This window comes from Hippoglossus stenolepis, chromosome 16 (genome assembly GCF_022539355.2).
Source record: "Hippoglossus stenolepis isolate QCI-W04-F060 chromosome 16, HSTE1.2, whole genome shotgun sequence".
In the NCBI taxonomy this organism is placed as follows: Eukaryota; Metazoa; Chordata; class Actinopteri; order Pleuronectiformes; family Pleuronectidae; genus Hippoglossus; species Hippoglossus stenolepis.
In genome coordinates this window covers 14049367-14067621 of record NC_061498.1, presented here as the reverse complement: position 1 = coordinate 14067621, position 18255 = coordinate 14049367, and the positions used below count along the sequence as shown (strand labels likewise).

General features: G+C 44.9%; 1 protein-coding gene across 1 annotated transcript; it reads right to left on the bottom strand.

The window, feature by feature from the left end:
* Positions 1 to 2168: 2168 nt before the first annotated feature.
* Positions 2169 to 15056, bottom strand: stk17al (serine/threonine kinase 17a like). Its single transcript, XM_035181372.2, has 7 exons — positions 14699 to 15056; positions 10840 to 11052; positions 6303 to 6447; positions 5418 to 5544; positions 5278 to 5326; positions 4787 to 4966; positions 2169 to 4093 (listed from the first exon to the last, which is right to left on the bottom strand). The coding sequence occupies exons 1-7, from the start codon at positions 14842 to 14844 to the stop codon at positions 3802 to 3804; spliced, it is 1152 nt and encodes a 383-aa protein (XP_035037263.2). The 5' UTR covers positions 14845 to 15056; the 3' UTR covers positions 2169 to 3801.
* Positions 15057 to 18255: the final 3199 nt, after the last annotated feature.

Sequence of the window (18255 nt, the reverse complement as noted above, 5' to 3'; positions counted from 1 at the left end):
TTCCCTGCTGTCAAACAATCCGCGGTTATGTTCTGATAGTTTTGACCTTTACAGTGAATATTACAGCTTTTCCAGCTTCCAAAGTGGTTACATTCCAAAAAAAAACCAGTTCAGGATTCAAACAAACTCCAGGCGATCAAAGTGCGGCGGCTGGAACCAGACGTCTTCTTTAGGATGTGCGGTGGGTCAGTGTGAGATGAAACAAGTGCCTGTAGCAAACATCAGCCTTGTTTTTTAGATATTGCAAGGAAAACAAGTCTTTGTTGACACGAACTCAAGAGAGACAAATTGATTTTTTAACAAAATGCGCCTCATTGTTGAGCTTAACAGGAATATTTGTTAGCTTCAAAAACCATTAAGCCAGACCTCATAGTTTTAATCCACATGCATGTTGAGAGCAGGTTATCTGGACGTCACAACAAGTTTTGGTCGGCTCTTTGTGTTTGTTTGAATCTGTGGGAGGCAAGTGTTCTTTTGCTACAAAGCCAGATTTTGCAGTGCACTGTGGGTCAGCAGACGACGTGAACTAAGTCCACATCTGTCTTGAATCATCCGTTAATGGTCACCTTAAATATCAAAGTCAAATGTACTGATTCCGAGAATCCCTCTGAGACACGGCCACTTAATCATCCACGACCATGTATGTTCATGTCTGTGTGTGTGTGTTTGTGCGGCAGTTTGGAAACAAATCCACCTCCTGCAAAGAAAACCCATAAGGAGGAAAGAAGGGAAGAGAAGCATAAAGGACAAGGTTTGAAAAAAGGAAGGAGGCCAGTTCTAGACATTTCTGGCATTCCTTTGCTCCATGCAGCAGCAGGATTTTCTTTAGGGGAAACAGCCGGTCCGGCCAAGAGCCACCAGAGCGGGACCCTGCGGGGAGCCCCGCTTTCTCCTGGCTGGCCACGGCACAGCTGAACTGGCTCGCTGCCGACAACAAGCGGAAGAGCGCATTAAAGCAAGAATTCAGGATATTGAAAGGCAGGGATATTGTTTAACCTGACACAAGTAAACACGTTCAAGAGTGTCAGCACGAGAGAGACAGACACTTAACTACGGTGGAAAACATTTGTGTTCCTCCTCACAGGATGCTGGCATTTCCTGTTCTGATAGCCTCCTGAATATTTATGGACGACTGGCTCAAGAGAATGCTTTTATTTTCTTTATGATACTCGGTTTCTGTAAATAGACTCAGTGAGAGGAAAAGCAGATGCTTCACCAGGAAAATGATCCAAACTTTGGTAATCTGTTTTGTTATGAGACCTGCTTCTCCACACACACACACACACACACACAGGTTAACTATCAACGTCAGAACAGAAACACTGAAAGGTATTACTGTTGATCATCAGTCAAAGTGAGAATTTGGTATCATGAGGGGGGTTTATGATGATTTGTGAGTAATGCTCTCCAGTCTGAGGGCCCGGGACACTCCAAAGGGTTGTCATTGATATGCTATTGATATAGTCCAGAGTCTAAAGTAGAAAATCTGAAAATGTTATCTAAACTTTTTCAAATGTTTTTTTGTGGCTGTCAGAAGTACTCACTTCAAGTTGAGTGTTTTTACTCAATTTTGTGATTAGGATAATCTCATTTAAGATTAGTTTCTTCTATTGAATATAGGTTTATAAAAATGTTAAGAAGTAGGCTTACTGTTATTCTCTATTGGGATTTTTAAATAAAGTCTGTAAGGAAGCTTATTTGTCAGCAATACATTGAGTCAGAAATCGAATGATTCCGGTTGTAGTTTCATTTGTAAACAGTGAGTGAACCTGACACATCCAAGAGGTTTTGCAACTGTGCTTTGAGCTTAACACTAAAGTCAACATGCTAACATACTGGTACTTAGCGAGTGTATAGCTTAGTTTAGCATTTTAGAATGCTAGCATTCCCTAATTAGCACTAAGCGTAGCTGAGGCTGATGGGAAAATCATGAATTTTGCACATATTTAGGTATTTATTTAAAGTTTTGTCCCAATGATGCTACTACAAGAGTAAAAGCAAGGGAATCAACAAAGTTGTTATGATTTTTCTTCTACGTCATTTTCATAGACTTTATATGAACACGTCTCAAGTGTGGATCCATTTAGCGGTTTTGAAAATAAATGAATGGTCCCAAAGGTTTGATTTCATTACTAATGGTGCTTTAAAAAAAGAGTCACACACATACGTTAGTTTGATACAAAATGCACATGTATTTGATTTTCTTCGTTACATTTTGCAATACATGCCATCAACATTTATTAATTTTAACATAACGTCCACAAGGACAAGTGCAAACCTGCCTGAAATTCATGAGCAGACAATAATAAGTAAAAGTTAACGTACAAAATAAGACTTGATATAATGATGTTAACATTCATACACTGGTAAAAAAAATAATAATAAACAAAACAAAAAACATCAATTATCCTTACAAATGAATTTTAATACTAACTCACAATATACATTTCAGTACTTTTGAGAAATTCAAAAACTATTTCTCTGCTCCCGAGCGTCACATATCACATATCAATTCAAATCTGTGCTCTTCAGTTGACCATGTCATTGCTTATCTATTACAATCCTAAACATCAAACTGAACTGTTGCTTTCCTGCCATTCCTGACTGATGTTTTTACAATAGTTATTAAAGAGCAAGAAAACAAGTGGCAACATCGCAGTTAAGTACAAAAAAAAACAAACTTGTGCAACTTGTGCAATAGCAAACAAAATAAAACAAAATGCAAGTAAAACTATTATATTAACTCAGACTTGAGGTTGACACCGTGGCACTTTGTGAGCAAAAAAGGTTGTGTGACAAAAACAGTGGATACATATGAATATGTACAGTACATTGTGACAGCTGACTGTGCTTGATGAGCCTTTGGTTTCTTATGATTACACACACACACACACACACACACACACACACACACACACACACACACACACACACACACACACACACACACACACACACACACACACACACACACACACACACACACACACACACACACACACACACACACACACACACACACACACACACACGAAATGAAAAAGTGCTCGATTGTCCTTAAAAAACACGAATGCTTCCATCTCCACCTAAAACTGTTGCATTGACGGGGCTTTTGTATAGTCAAGGGGCTGAAGTGGTATAGGAAAATCATTATAAATAAACATATCAAACAGTGGAAAAAGTTAATGTGCGCTGGCTTTTTTAATTCCTTTGTTAAGAAGAACCATCTGTCAAAACCCCTCACTTCCTTCAAGAGAACTCATCGCAGAAGGTATGTCTGGGTCAGCTGAAGCATAACATGTTTTGATGAGAGTGCACGGTGAGTGAAGTCATTTCCCAAGGAGGCAGGAGGCTGCCTCTCCTCCTTCAAAAGGAAAACGAGAAACCAGTGTGCGTGCAGGGGGTGAACCAGCCTCAGTGGGAAGCTGAGAGCAGTTCTGTCACTTTTAAGGCAGCAGTGCAGTCCTGCGACACATTCCTTATGAGTCTTTCTCCCACATCTTCACTCCTCTCACATCCCTGCCGTGCAATGATAAATCAGCACGCGGTAGCAGGGATTATTCTCACGCACACACACAGACACACACACACACACTCAGAGGTATCAAACAGCCCAGCTCACAGACGTCACAGCAGTGGAAGCAGCCAGCAGCAGCAGCAGGCGTACAGCATCCATACAGCACGGCGCTGTGTCACATCCAGTCCAAGAAGCTGCAGGCTGACTCGCTCTCAGCGTCCGTCGAGATTGAATATGTTCAGTCTCTCTCTCTCTCTCTCTCCCTCCATCCTGTGGAGCGTCACTCAGCAGATCAGCTCCTGCTGTATTTCAGGCAGCGTGAGGAACGGGGCCTCGCTGAAGGAGAAGGTGTTGCGGCCCGCCTTCAGCCCCCCCTGGCCCGGGCACCCCAGGTACGAGCCGATCAAGTCCAGCTCCGGGGAGGGGGCCGGGCTCTCGGGCTCCGACTCGGACTGGCTCGTCTCCGGCTCGTCCAGAGACGAGGCCGACCTGGTGTGGAGATGCGGGTGGGAGTGGGGATGGGGGAGTGGGTTCAGCCAGAGGTGTTTGAGGCATTCTTCTGCCGTGGCTCTCTTCCTGCACACACAAACAAAATAACAGTGTGGATGAGTGGAAATTCCCGAGGAGTTTATGTAACCGATGGTTCGCCTGGATCTCTTGATTCACTCAGACGTCAGCCATATTACTTTTCAACATTTGGTTTGGAAAACCACAAATAATAAAATCACTTTTTTGCTCCCAAGATTTTTTCCCCCCTCAGTTTCTCACCGATTACTCAGACACTGGGGAATCGTCAATCTTTTTCCAGTGACACCACTAATCTGCGGCATTTAAATGATACTGACTGGAGACAGAGGCTGCTGCTACTCTTCATCAACAAATTGTGGTGACAAATTAAAAGCTCAGTGTTGGAGAATTAGGGTTAGAATTAAGTATGGTTGCATAGCTTCCTTTGGAAATCAGCTTAGTTTACCTTCTCCTTTTCTTACATGGTGACACTTAAAGCTGATGTATCAGTGTTTGGGGAAATGTCAGAAAAATGATAATGGCGTGTTTTTCAAAATGAGGTGAGCTTGCAACCACCTTTTGCAAAAAGGGAAACGTCTTATCGCCCAAGTGACGTAAATCTTGTTACCACACATGCTCACTCAGACGTATGCGGATGTACTTCCGTGCTGATGTGAATCTGACTCACATCCTCAGTGTACCGTTTTATCCGTAATCAGAGCATCTCATCATCTTCACTGTTCATTTAACAAAGAGCCTCACCTGGGGTTTTTAACCAACAAGGACTTGATGAAGTCGACAGCCAGGGAGGAGATTCCTTCAAACGTGTCTTGCGAGTAGTCTACGTTGACTTGGGAGATGTTGAGGAATGTTTCCTGCTTCTCTTCACCAAGAAAAGGAGACTCGCCCGTCAGCATGACGTAGGTCAGGACCCCGATACTCCTGATAGAAAGAGAGGAGGAAAAGGAATGAGGCAATTTGTCTTTTTTGATGGTTGAAGAATGTGAATTGCGACACTTTGTGGCTCAACAGATGTGTCGGACTTCCACTATGCTGCGGTTTGTCATGAAGCAAAAATGAGCTTATAGTCAGAGGTTTAGACAGGAAAAGTGTTGCCTCCGTGTTAGAGGGATGATGTCACTGTCCTGAATATGTCTTTATTCCAAGATGTAAAGCACAAACTAAAAGGATTTCTGCATTGCATCCATTTTAATGAGTGGAAATAGTGTCATTAACTACGCCAGTACACTTACCACATGTCTGTCGCAGTGCTAATGGGTTCATAGTTCAGGATCTCTGGTGCTGCAACAAAGCACATGGCTCCCATTAGTCATGATGAATAACACTCAATGAGAAATGACACAGGTGACACTGGGCATTAAGCAGGACTTACCCACATACTCTGGCGTTCCCAGGATCTCCCTGACTTCTGTGATGTTGTCCATGCGTCTGGACAAGCCAAAGTCCACAATACGAATGTCCCCGAGAGGACTGGCACTGGTCAGCAGGACATTCTGGGGCTGGAGAGGTGGAAACACGCACCCGTTAGACAGAGGCTAGTAACCTAATGTGACTGATGATAATTCAAGAAGCCTGAGGTCTGACATGTGAGGTCATCACAGCGCTTGAGGTAACTGGTCTCAAGAGGATCTGGGGTCTGTTTGGTCAGTCAGCGTTCTTGCTGCTCCTCAGGGCTAAGATCAGCCGCTAAGCATATCAGACGAGACTGAAAAACAGTCCGGTGTTCCTGCCAAGTAAGTGCCTAATGCATTTTTGTGTGCAAATACTGTGGTATACTTTTAACTGTGCTTCTTTCTGGGTCAAACTGGCTTGAAGCCTCAGTTGGTTGGAACATATGAGATAAGACAAGCTAACTATCAGGCCTGGGCCACAAAGTCTATCAGACCACAGGAGCCTCACACTGTGTTATTAAACACCAAAGTGTTTTAAAGCGTCAGTCCTGCTAAACCATCGGCTTGGAATGTTTGAACTGAACATTTAATCTTGAGCACAAAGAATTGTATAACACGTAACGAGAAACCCGGTTCATTTTGCGAGACAGAAAACGTCAATGATGACGACCTTGTTACCTCAGGGCCCATTAAAGAAAACATGATAGGGCAGCGAGGTCCCTTCACAGACTCACTCCCCGTGGGAACAAGGTCACAATACTCTGAGTGAGCTGTGCTTGCATAACAGAAATCATATCTCCCCCAGTCTGCCGCTCGGGGGGGAATACACTGTCCTGCATCGTCATATCACGTTTCAGTGCGCTTACTTTCAGATCCAGATGCACCACATTGTTTCGATGCAGGAAGGCCACCCCATTCAGGATCTGCTTGGCCAGCCGGATCACGTCTTTCTCTGTGAAGGCCTCGTCGTTATCAGCCACGCACTGGTTGAAGATTTCACCACCGGCGGCGCTGGAGGGAAAGCACAGGAAGGAAAATTGAGAAAACAAAACAAGGATAAGACGCGAAGAAAAGAGATGTACACGGACAGCCACCCAGTGGAGTTTAGTTTGGCTCGCATTCATTTTTTGATTATTCATCTTAACTTGTCGTAATAAATTGCACCTTAATCCGTACAAATACGCCCTTCCTCCGAGTTTGAAAGTTGACAATGGCGAATTCCAACCCATCCCATTAGTAGGATTTCAGGCCAAAATTACTTCTACTTTCTTTGAGATTACATAACAGCCCGTCTCCTCATTAGTGTACTTTGGCTTGGAGGAACAAAGTGCATCCACATCTACACAAATTAATATAATTTTAGACACCCAACCTCTGCGTGTACTTTCCCCTATCCAGGAATATTACTGGAGATAGGAGAGGTCATATCAGCATACAGCAGGTTCAGATAAGGACTTATATGAGACTGATATATTGCGAGGTAACTTAATAAATCAAAAAAAAGGGAAAGCAGCAATATTTATTAAGAGAGTGAAATGATTAATTATAAAAGAAGAACAGATTTGAAGTCATAATGAAGCCAGAGAAAGAGAAATGTGTGGTAACTGGATACTGTTCTGAATGAGCCCCAGCCTGAATGGTTTTCTGCGTGTTTGCTCTAAACAACTTACACACAGTATAAAAAGGGATTATCCTTTTTAGGAATTCAGTAATTACACAACCCGACGGACGTCTCACATTTTCTGCACACGAAATAGTCAGAGTCCTGCCCGGTCTTGCTGCACTTGTGAAATAACATTAGAGGAAAAAAAAAAAAAGGGGAAACATGGTGGATTTACGCTGGGAGCTCCATCAGTCAGATCAGTGCCTGAAGCTGACAGTGCGCCCAAAATACGAGAACCATGTGTGGGGGATTTAGATGGCACACATGCTTTTTATCTTCAGAGGAGAACTTTTGAGACGGGGCCCTGGGCATGTCTTGTTACATAACCGCCCACCCTGAGCTCCTCACTAGCCTCAGCTGTGAAAATAGCACCCGTGTTTTTTTGTTGGATTTCGAGGATATCCGTCATTGGTGCATATAATCTTTCCATTTGCTCCCAGCAGCTAAAAAATACTTGACCTGCCACCTACCCCACTTGTTGCAAACCAAGCTGAAACCCACCGAACAATCCCCCCCCCAGAGAGTTAAAGAGCAGCGGAGATGTACAATAAAACGTTGCACTTAATCTGCTTATATTGATCTGCTCTGAAATCCAAATGCGAGCAAGCCTGGTGTTAGCGTTTTCATTTGGGAGAGGAAATGAAAGATGTGTGTATTGTTGAAAAATGAAATTGGAGGAAAAAACTAAAAACCTGTGCCCCTCACCGAGTCGAGGGTTAATCGAGAATAACCTCGAATCTGTCAACGTTACGTGGCTTCGAAAAAACTGGTCATGGCAAAGTGTTTCAAGCTTTTAGCAGAGTGCCTGAGAGGATTTGAAAAATCTTGATAAAAGACCATCTTGTTTAAGTTCAACCGGCTGCACGCATTCTGAACGAGCACTTAAGAAGGATCCGATACTTCCCTGAACTCCAAATATCGTCTCTGCGTTCTCCCTCCCTCTCTCCATCCCTCTATCCTTCCATCCATCCCTCCCTCCAGGAGAGTTAATGCACTCACTCCCTCGGTGTGAAGGCCGAAATCCTCCCACCGGGCCGCAATAATACCCACCAACATGAGAGCAGGCATAACAAAAAAAAAGCGAACAGTAGAGCTTCAATCTTTGAATAAAAAGAAGAAACGGATATATTTTTCTATCTTATGGCCGTAAACCAAGTCAACCTCCTTTTTTTTTTTTCAGTGTTTGTTTTTTTAGTTCAAAGCTATTCTTGGCTGACCACCAGCCTGGGTGCTCATTGACGTCACCCTCACAGCAGCCTGGCAGCCAGTTCCCACAAGCGTAACCTGTCTGTTGGCTGAATTTCCTGGACCGCGCTTGTGCTCCTTTATATTCCAATTATAGCCCCGACGGTGAGAACATTAGTGCCCCGGGTTACATTATACGCAAGGAGGGATATTGAAATCAGAATTTACATGAAACATGGCTCTCTAAAAAAAGAAAAAAAAAAAGAAGAGAAAGCAAATCGAAAAAGAGGAAACAGAAATATCTAATGAAATTCAAGTCATGACATATTATGGAGAGTTGTGCAGAGATGCCCTGCGGTGCACATGTAATGAAAACTGGAGACAGAATTTTGAATCCATGATAAACGATACCTTTTGAATGTGAAACTCTTTAGATTTACAGAACCCCCAGCATTTAGGGGGTTGAACTCGTGCGATCTGCAGTTTCACCAGTTTTACATAAGAACAAAAACTAATCACTGGGATCTTCTTTCGCTACTGTGCACAAGAAAGTGCTTGGAGGTGATCTTTTTTTCATCAAAGAGCCCATCTCTCACATGAGTCACACACTGGGGTTTTCTCTGGTACTGACACACGCTAAAGCTACAGTTAATCTAAAGATGATTAAAATCCAACTTCTCGCCTCCTCTTCACTAAGGATGTGGCTGTGGCTATGATGAGTGCGTGTGTTTGTGCCGGTACGTGTGTGAAACCCTTTAAACGAGCGCCGCGCTGTGCTACTTTTGCGAGCTTTGCTTGCTGCTTACATTTAAACCCACAGGAAATGGAAAATGGTTTGCGATTCTCGAAACTCAAGCTGAGGTCAGACAGTTTTTGGAGATGGCAGCCTCTCGGTGGCCAGTGGCTCTCGCTGCAAGGGCTACTGCAGCTTTTAAAAAAGGACAAATGACACTATAAAAGATTATGACTGCCATTTAAGAACGGAACTCTTAAAATTGCTAAAATATTACACATGTGCAGGCCGCAGCTCCATTTGGCAGCTGGAGAGGAACTACGGACTAGTGCCGAGCAACCTCCTGCTGTGTTTTCTCTGCAGGCATGCAGGGGTGAACTGTGGTGCTACTTCCCCTTTCACACTTCAGTCAGAGGTCAAACACAGCCCCGCAGAAAAGGCTTTTGTTCTACAGAGGCATTCCATGTCTGGGATGAGGACGACCATCAAGGCCCGGGCAGGAGGCTGCTTCCTGCCGGAGTACAGCGACCTGTTCAGAAACAGGGCCAGGGTACCACGGTTCAAGTGTAATTGTCCGGTGTTATCTCTCTACTAATGAGGCGAGCGAGGTAATTAAGACGCCAAGTGTCCTTTCAAAATCCTAATTAAAGGCCGTGATTGGATACATCATTGCATTTAACACCGAACCACAACAGAGCGGCAGCAGACAGCCGGGACGACCTTTGCTGGGGTCAGTGAACGAGCGGCTTCTCTCAGCCAGATCACCTGCATGTCAAAAGACAACAAACCGTCCAGAGAACTGAGGGATTGGTTCTCACAGCAGAGTTTAAATGAGTCATTTATCGCCCTATATTGTTATTTTCTCACGTTGAGCATGGTGCGCTTATAGCACGTAGGTATTTACAGTTGCTGAGAACCTTCAGTGCAACAAGAGACTGAGGTGTCGAGGCTGCGTAGAGATGAGCAGCGAACCGCAAAGAGAGTTTCCACTTAAGTCAGAGTCGCTGTCACGGCAGTGCATTTCACACGTGGATGTTTTTTTTCTTTCTTTCTTTGAGGTGATAAGAAAAAAGTGAGAAGTGAGCCGTGTTCTCGGTAACTGGCACGAAACTCTGAGCCAGGAAGTTTATTTTTTCCCCCTCAGATCAGAAACAAGCTGATGATTTTCACAGAAAACCATATAAAGCACTGACGTCATGTTATCGTCACTTGATGTCAGAGTTTCCCCCAACGTTTCTTATGAAGTAGAAATGAGTGATTAAGTTTTCGAAGCCAGTTTGCCTCAGATATTCTGCATTAGAAAAACTCCAGTGTTTGAAAGTTGATTGTGAGTAATTAAAGGATTTTTTTCTGGTGCGTTTAAAAGGACATTAAATTATCAGCATCATTACCTCCACCAAGGAGGTTATGTTTTGGTCTGTGTTTGTTTGTGTGTTATTTGGCAAGATTATGCAAAAACAGACAACTACAAAACCTGGCAGGATTTAGTGTGGTTCAGGAAAGAACCCATTAAACTTTGGTGCAGATCCGGATCAAGGAATCTTTTTTCACTTTCTTTAACATTTCAAAATAGGGCAATTTTTTTTTCCATTTTTGTTGAATTCTAAGAGAATAAATGATGAAAAAATGAGCTGGCATGTTTAGGAGATACACATTTCTTGAACTTGGTGCAATGTGGTGCAGATAGTGAATTAAAATGTGGTTTCACAAGGGAACTGTTGGTCCATGGCAGAGTTCTGCACTCTACTAAGGGACCATTCTAGTTTTCTTTTCATGTGTGGCAGGGCATGTTTTATTTTCTCACTAATGCCTACTGGCTTACCACTCGAGGACGAGGATGATTTCAGTGTTGGTTTCGTAGACCTCGTGCAGCGCCACCACATACGGGTTGGCCTTGGCCGACTCCAGCACGGAAATCTCGTTCAAGACGTCCATGCGGCAGTCCTCACCCTTCCGTCGCTTTCGCAGGAACTTGGCAGCGTACTGCTTCCCCGTTGCCTTCTCGATGCACTTCTTCACCACCGCAAACTTTCCCCTGGGAAACAACAAAGAGGGGGGAGAGAGCGAGAGGGTGATTAGTGAGGAGACGGAATAATTACAACCACACCACTGGCTTTTCAAATAGATTTGGTCAGCGATGGTTCTGTTCTGCATCCAAGTGGCCGACGGGACCACTGGATCGCATTTAGGCCATTTAAACTGCACACTCGTCGCAGTTTAAACTGCCGTGAGGCGAAACCTAGATTACAGTGCAGGACATTTGGAAATTCCCACAGAGCAATGGGTGTAGGCGAGATCAACAGTTCAGAGATAAGAAGTTTAAGCGGCATCGTTTGAAAAATTGCAGACGCTGCTATTGACCGCTGATACGCTCAGCTGCGGAGGCGTCATTGGGCATTCGGTTAAAGATTACCCCCCGCTCTCCTCCTTTTCCTTTAGCCCTCAGGAGGGTCTGACAGCAGGAAGATAAGGTTGACAGTTTTGGCAGGAGCTGCTGAACCCTGGGCAGGGACTCGATAAGGCTAATGCCACTTTACAGGTTGAGCAAAAACAAAGAGATGCAACAGTTTGATTTGCTGGATGTTGTTGGTAGAACAGAAAGAAAAAAAAAATAATAAAACAGAACAATCCACTTAAACAACCTCCTAGCTGCCATTCATTTTTCTGCATGTACACTGATGGATTCGCGGGAGGTGTTAAAGGTCAGCCGTGGGTGTGGGCAGGATGTCCGATGTGTGCAGAATTGCCGACCACTATCACCGGCCGCCCCTCCCAGGATGATAATGAGGCCTTGTCCGTTTCCCCTTTTCTTTACAGCTGACAGCAGCATGGACAAATGGAATTGTGTCAACGCCTCCGCCCAGACCCTTTGGCCAGAGCCAGCCTCTCCTTTTGACAGTCGTACAAAAGCTGACCAGTCAGTTAACACAGCCGCTCGGAGACCAGGACCACCCACCCGACCGCGGCTGGGGTAGGCCAGGCAGGGGGGGGGTCACTGCTGTTACAGTCAGGTTGGAGCCTGAGCAGCCTGCCAGAAGGGATACTGCAGCCTATCAACATCTATATCCAAACAACATCTCAATTGTTTTAATAAGCTATACAATACGGATGCAGATGAACCCTGGGTGTGAAAAGATGTCTTTGAACCCTGCAGAATGCAAATGAAGCGGCCCGAGGGGTCCAGTCAGCATGGTGCCACTCATTTTCCCACAAAGTGTTACTCTGAGCTCACAGCGCTTCACAGACCAAAAACAGCAACTGTTCTGGCCGGGGCCTTTGCCCTGTTTTGGCTGCTGCCCCTGCCTGCACGCTGTGGGGCCTGTTCCTTCTCCTCCTGCCTTTTCCCAGTCTTGAGAATGGCGACGACTCATTGTGCAGAAACCCGTCAGAGCCTTTTCATCCTTAATTAGCCAAGTTCAGAGCAGCTCACTGTGGGCTGGGAACTACATATGGCGTGAAAAGGAATGACCGCTGGCCAGGGGAAGGAGCGACGGGAGGCCATTCAGGGGCTGACAACAGGTCAGAGGTTACTAAACATGGCTGTCTGTGTTCACACTGTTTCTAGGCTGATGCACAGAAGCCCCTGATCATACAAAACATCATGGGGCTTTGATGTAATATTTCATGCATGACGTTCATTCCCTTTAAAGCTCACAGTTGTAGCCGAACTCTAATGAACACTTTCTCAAACATCCTGTCCAGAGCCATAAATACAGTGATGTGCATCAAACAGCTCGTTTGCAGGGTCGTCATCAACCATCAACTCCGCTGTTGCACACAAAGCGAACTCCTCTCCAGCAGTGGAGATGGTGATAAGTAGCTTGAGAAACCCCATTTCCTGTGGTGTCTGCGTTTTCTTCTCTCTCTCCGCGGGGCAGTGACTCACGTCTGAAGTGCAGTGAGAAATGACAGCTCTCGTTGGCCTGTTTCACAGACAGACTGACACACAACACTAGTTCTCTTCCTGCTTCTCGAGTTGACCGCAACATTTTTCGTTGTAAACAGGTCTGCGGGGGGGGACGGGACGGCTCATCATGCAAAGCTCGCTGATGGGATGAAAATAAGGCTGATGAGCTTCACTGTTTGTCTCCGCTTCAGGAGAGATGAAAGCAGCAACAGGCGGAAGAATTCAACTCAGCCACCTACTGCTTCTACTATGATCTACATCCTTCCTAATGTACAGACTACATAGCTGATCTCCTGGCACGCAGCGCTACATACATTCCTCCCCTTAATGCGATTATGAGGCCTGATCTCAGGATGTTGTTGGGTTGGGAGTCATGAGAAGTGGAGGGAAGAAGGATGAGGGGTTGAGGTCTGGGGGTGAGGGGAGGGAGAGGGTGGCCTAAACTTCACAGGCGGCCTCCAGCCAATCCGCCCCCTCCATTGGTTCTGGCTGCTGTCCCAGGATGTCCCAGGGTGTCCGACAAGGAAAACTGACGGCTCCTAATGGACTCTTTATTTAGCCCGTCCCATCGCAGTATGGAGCGCAGCAAACTAATGAAAAGTGGAGTTGTTGCTGGGGGCGGATGCAGAACTGGCTGGAGTGGCGATCAAACAGCTGTTGCATTAAGCGGAACCCACTGCGGTTTCTCGTCTCGATTCTAAAAAATGCTTTCTGGGTGAAAGTCATCACTGCCTGGCATACATCCCAGATAAGTGGCACTGGAATGTGCGCTTCAATGTGTCGGATGCACACGGCAGTCAGTCAGTGAGTGTCGCACCTATAATGCATTTGACTAAAGAGAGAGATGGAGACAAGTGGCTGATGGTTCATGGTACATTAGATCCTGGATATCCTGAATGACAGGCACATAAAACTAGAGACCATAAGTGTTATAACTTGCACCAAAAGCCACAAGGGGCACTATGTGTTTTCATGGTGATCTCTCATAATGTTCTTTTATATTTTGTAACCTAACATCACACTTTGACAGTGACACGTTGGATGACGGTGCATGGCACATTTGATCCTGCATATCCTAGATGACAGGCACATAAAACTAAGGACTATATGTGTAATAACTTTAAAATTGTAAATATCTCCAAAAGCCACAAGGGGCACAGCGTGTGTCCATGTATTGATTTCTCTTAGTGTTGTATATACATTTGGAACACAACACAACACTTGTGCAGAGACTAATTCAAAAATATGACTCAGAAATAATATTGAAGTGGAGCTTGTGGCATTTGAGGACGTCTACCGGACCACAGAAAGTTGACAGCGACACAAACAGTGGCACAGGTTTTGCAGTTTCAAAACACAGGGATCACAATTCTTACACAGATGTCAGACGTAAGAATAGTGTGTGGGGGAAAAAGCGAACCACATAAACCGTCTACCTCGTTCTTTTACAATCACGAGATCACAGAGTCCCAGCTACTCTCAGCCGGGACGCACACGCAGGAGCGCATTACCATCATTACGCATTCCGGGTGCGTGGCTCCACCAGCTTCTTTCCCTGCCCTCGGGTTGGAATGCGGGACTGGAAATGTTCAATTAACCCTCTTCCCCATCGACACGTGCACAGAACAAACCTGACGTGATTAGCAGATAACCCCATCAAGACATTGTGCCTAAATCCAGTCAGTGAGCCAGTCAGCCAGGGAGCGCACGAACAAACCCGGTTTACAAAGATGCGTTTTTCTTTTTATGATCGATGCATTTCTCTCAAACTCACCTGCCAAGCTCTTTGCCCACCAGGTCGTAACTGGCCGTGAACGGGTCACATCTTATCCTCGTGTGGATCTTGGTCACCATTCCGTTTTTGCTCATCTTGGCTGGACCTGGCATCGAAGTCGCGTCTTGGAGCAAAACACTCTTCATCCGCCAACAACAATAAAAAAAAATGGCAACAAAGTCGACTTTCTGCTAGAACCGAGTACAAACTTGCATGACAACGAGGAGAATCGGGCGGACGGCAGCTGTGTGGAAGCACCGGGAGATAATCCAGGCGGAGCGCGTCTCCGGACGAGAGGATGCAGCGCTGCGGGAGTGGGACACACACGCACAGTCGGAGTCGGTGCGGTAAACTGAGTTGGAGCGCTACTACACATTCCTCACAATAAACTCCCCGTCCAGGACCAGAGGACCCGCCCCCTGCGATGACGCGCCGCTGCGGAGGACCAATGGATCGGCAGAGGAGGACGGAGCCAGCTGGCGAGTGATGCGTTCAGGGCACATACGAGGGCAGGTACACTGATATAAACAAACATTTACACGTATCATTAGTTTCAGTTTGAGAGTTATCAGGATGACTTATGAAATGAAGGAATTGAAACTGAGTGGATGATTAGACATGAACATCCCTCCTACATATCTATCTATCTATCTATTTATCTATCCATCTTTGTCCTTTGGTCCATACATTATTATTATTATTATTGTTATTTTAATAATCGTTCCCTATGAAATACTTATTAATTACAAATAAAACTAATACTTATTAGTTTAGATTTTGGTATTTGCCATACTTACGGTACAAATAAACGTATATATATTATTGTCTTTATAAGGAAGAGTTAAAATGGGGTTTGAATGCGAATTAATAAGCTGCTAATGTTAACCAAGCCTCAAATTTGACTTTTTAACCCTTTTACCTTCTTACTCCTTTTACCCAACTAAAAAGCATCAATCAAACCCAGATTCTTCATATTGACAAACAGAAGCCACACACTAACATTTCTAACATCTCTGATGCAGGGCTGTTGGTGGGTTTTTTTCCTGCTCCTTGCTTCGGGCTCGGCTGTGGCTGCAGGTGAGCCTTGATTTGTCTTTTTCCCACACAACACTCAATGTCATGAATGTGAATCTGCCCTTGGGCCACAAGAGCATTCTGCACATATTTTCTTTTTTCTTAAAGTGTGGGAGAGTTGTTTGTCTAACCATTTAACCGTTCCGTTAAAGAAGAATTCAAAGCATCCCATTACACAATTCATCACTCGACAATGGGATGTTGATGCACAGGTGATTCAGCTTCTCTCCTTGCAATATTTAGTGTAAATTTGACAAATAAAACATGCTACCACTAGTTAGCCTGTACTGCGGATAGTTAAATACAAAGACTAGGCCAGTGTGGAGACATTAGTGTCGGTATTTACATCCTGCAGAGGGGACCAGTGTGGCGAAGAAAGGCCTGGATGCCATGGGAAATGTGTCACCTAAGTTCCAGGGGCATGTTCAAGCTAAAACTGTGAAGCTGTTAGGAGACCAGGGCCTGTGCTGACCTTAAGTAAACAGAACAGCCCTTTTCCTCCACCACACACACACACACACACACACAGCTGAGAGTCATTTCCAGACAATAAAGGAACCGGTGGTGGAGGCTGTGGTTTTGGCCTCAGTTTACGCCTCGTGTACAGAGGAGAACATATGAGACCACGTGAGATGTTTGCCTTCCTAAAAAACATTGTCGTAATGTGTAGCAACGGCCAAATAAACCCAAGACTCATGCAGGAAGGCATTGCCATTGAGGGCTACAGCAAATAACTATTTTTATTTTTTTTATCAGGGTCTATTAATTATTCCCTGCAGGGAAAACAATGAAAATGTCAAAGAAACAACATCCTATCCTCAATAAAAAGAAAGTGATAAAAAAGTTCCTGGATCCGCCATCTGATCCGGATGTGCACCAAGATCAAATGGGATCTTCCCTGACCCATATCGCACCCTTCCACCAAATGTTGTGGTAATCTGTCCTGTAATTTTTGTGTAATCCTTTTTTACAGACAAACAAACAAGAATGACACTCAGTAGCGTGCAAATACCTCCGACAAGGCCCAACAGTCCCAGATCTGCACCAACATTTAATAGGCTCTTTCTTGGGTCAAGTCCCTCCCCACCACAAAATTGAATGGTGATCTACTCAGTTGTTATTGCGTCATCCTGATTAGGAACAAACCAATCGACCAACAAACAAACAGACTGGGGTGAAAACAAGACCTCCCTGGCGGAGGTAATAAATGATTGACAAATATCTGTGGGTTAATGACTCATTCTGTTCGGCACACTAGGTATCATTATAACAGGCACATACTTTCCGTAAAGAAGGGCGAGACTCATACCAGCCTCTCGTCTTCATTTTCCCTAAATGAGCAGATGAGTATTTGTGCTGACGTGATGGAAGGAAAGGGAAGGGAAGGGAAGGCGTGAACAAAAAAAGGAGATGACACAATGACACGTTCCTCCGAGTCGGTTTTATGTCCCATAGCTGAGCACATCGCCGGTGGTTGGTCACATGCCCCAAATAGTTCTTATGTATCACACAGAGCAGGAGTCATCTCACCATACCAAAGCCAATTTTGTTGCCACGAACAGCAACCAATGTAGAAGGGACCTATTGAGAGTGGACATTCCTCCGGCGCTGCCGAGTCATTAGTGTCCGGCAAGGAGGTTACATAACCTGTTATGCCTCCTCAAATTGTTACCTTAAGTCTAAGTGAGCCCACTCTGAAAACCTTGACCCTCTTTCTCTGCCAGCCCTCCCATTAAAGCAGGGGTCGGAGTTCAGTGGAGCTGCGTTAGTGAGGGAGCGCTACCCGGGCCCCCAGAGACTTAATGAAAACACATACCGGCGAATTAGCCTGCCAGCCTACAGTTTAGCTAACATAAATATGAGAAGTTCGGCCGTGACCTGGGGGAGCACCAATGCTTTCTGAGCCACTGGAACAAATAGGCCTAGTCATGACTGGGTCAGAAAACACGGCTCCGTGTTTTAACAAGCGCTCAGGGTCTTGTTTAAGAGATTTGTACAGGGTGGAAGTATATGTGTCGTTGTTTCAACTTATGCCTGAGTTTGTATTTATGATATGACCGTAACACAGAATGGCTTTGTTCTCCGGTAATGGAATTAGAAGACTGGTTCCGGTCCAGCAAACCCATCATGTCGTCCACACGCAGGTCGGTTAATCAGAGGAGTTGCTGAAGAAGGCAAGAGAAGGTCAAACATTTTTTACGAGCAGCCAGGCAGAGGCAATCCGGTGTTAAAGAATCGACCACTGCAGGATCTGAGTAAAAGTGCACTGTTAAGCTCTCGTATGACTCCCTTAGGTAAATGTGTTAGAGAGACAGACAGTCTCTTGTCCACCGTTTCAAAGATGTCCTTTCTCTCCTTTATGTCGCCCAGGGGAGTGTAAAAAAAGAGGAGCAGTGGTGGGTTCTCATTATGTAAGTGTTTTGCTTCTTTGACTATGTGACACCGTGCTGCTAAATGTGTGCTGCCGTCCATATATGAGGCTG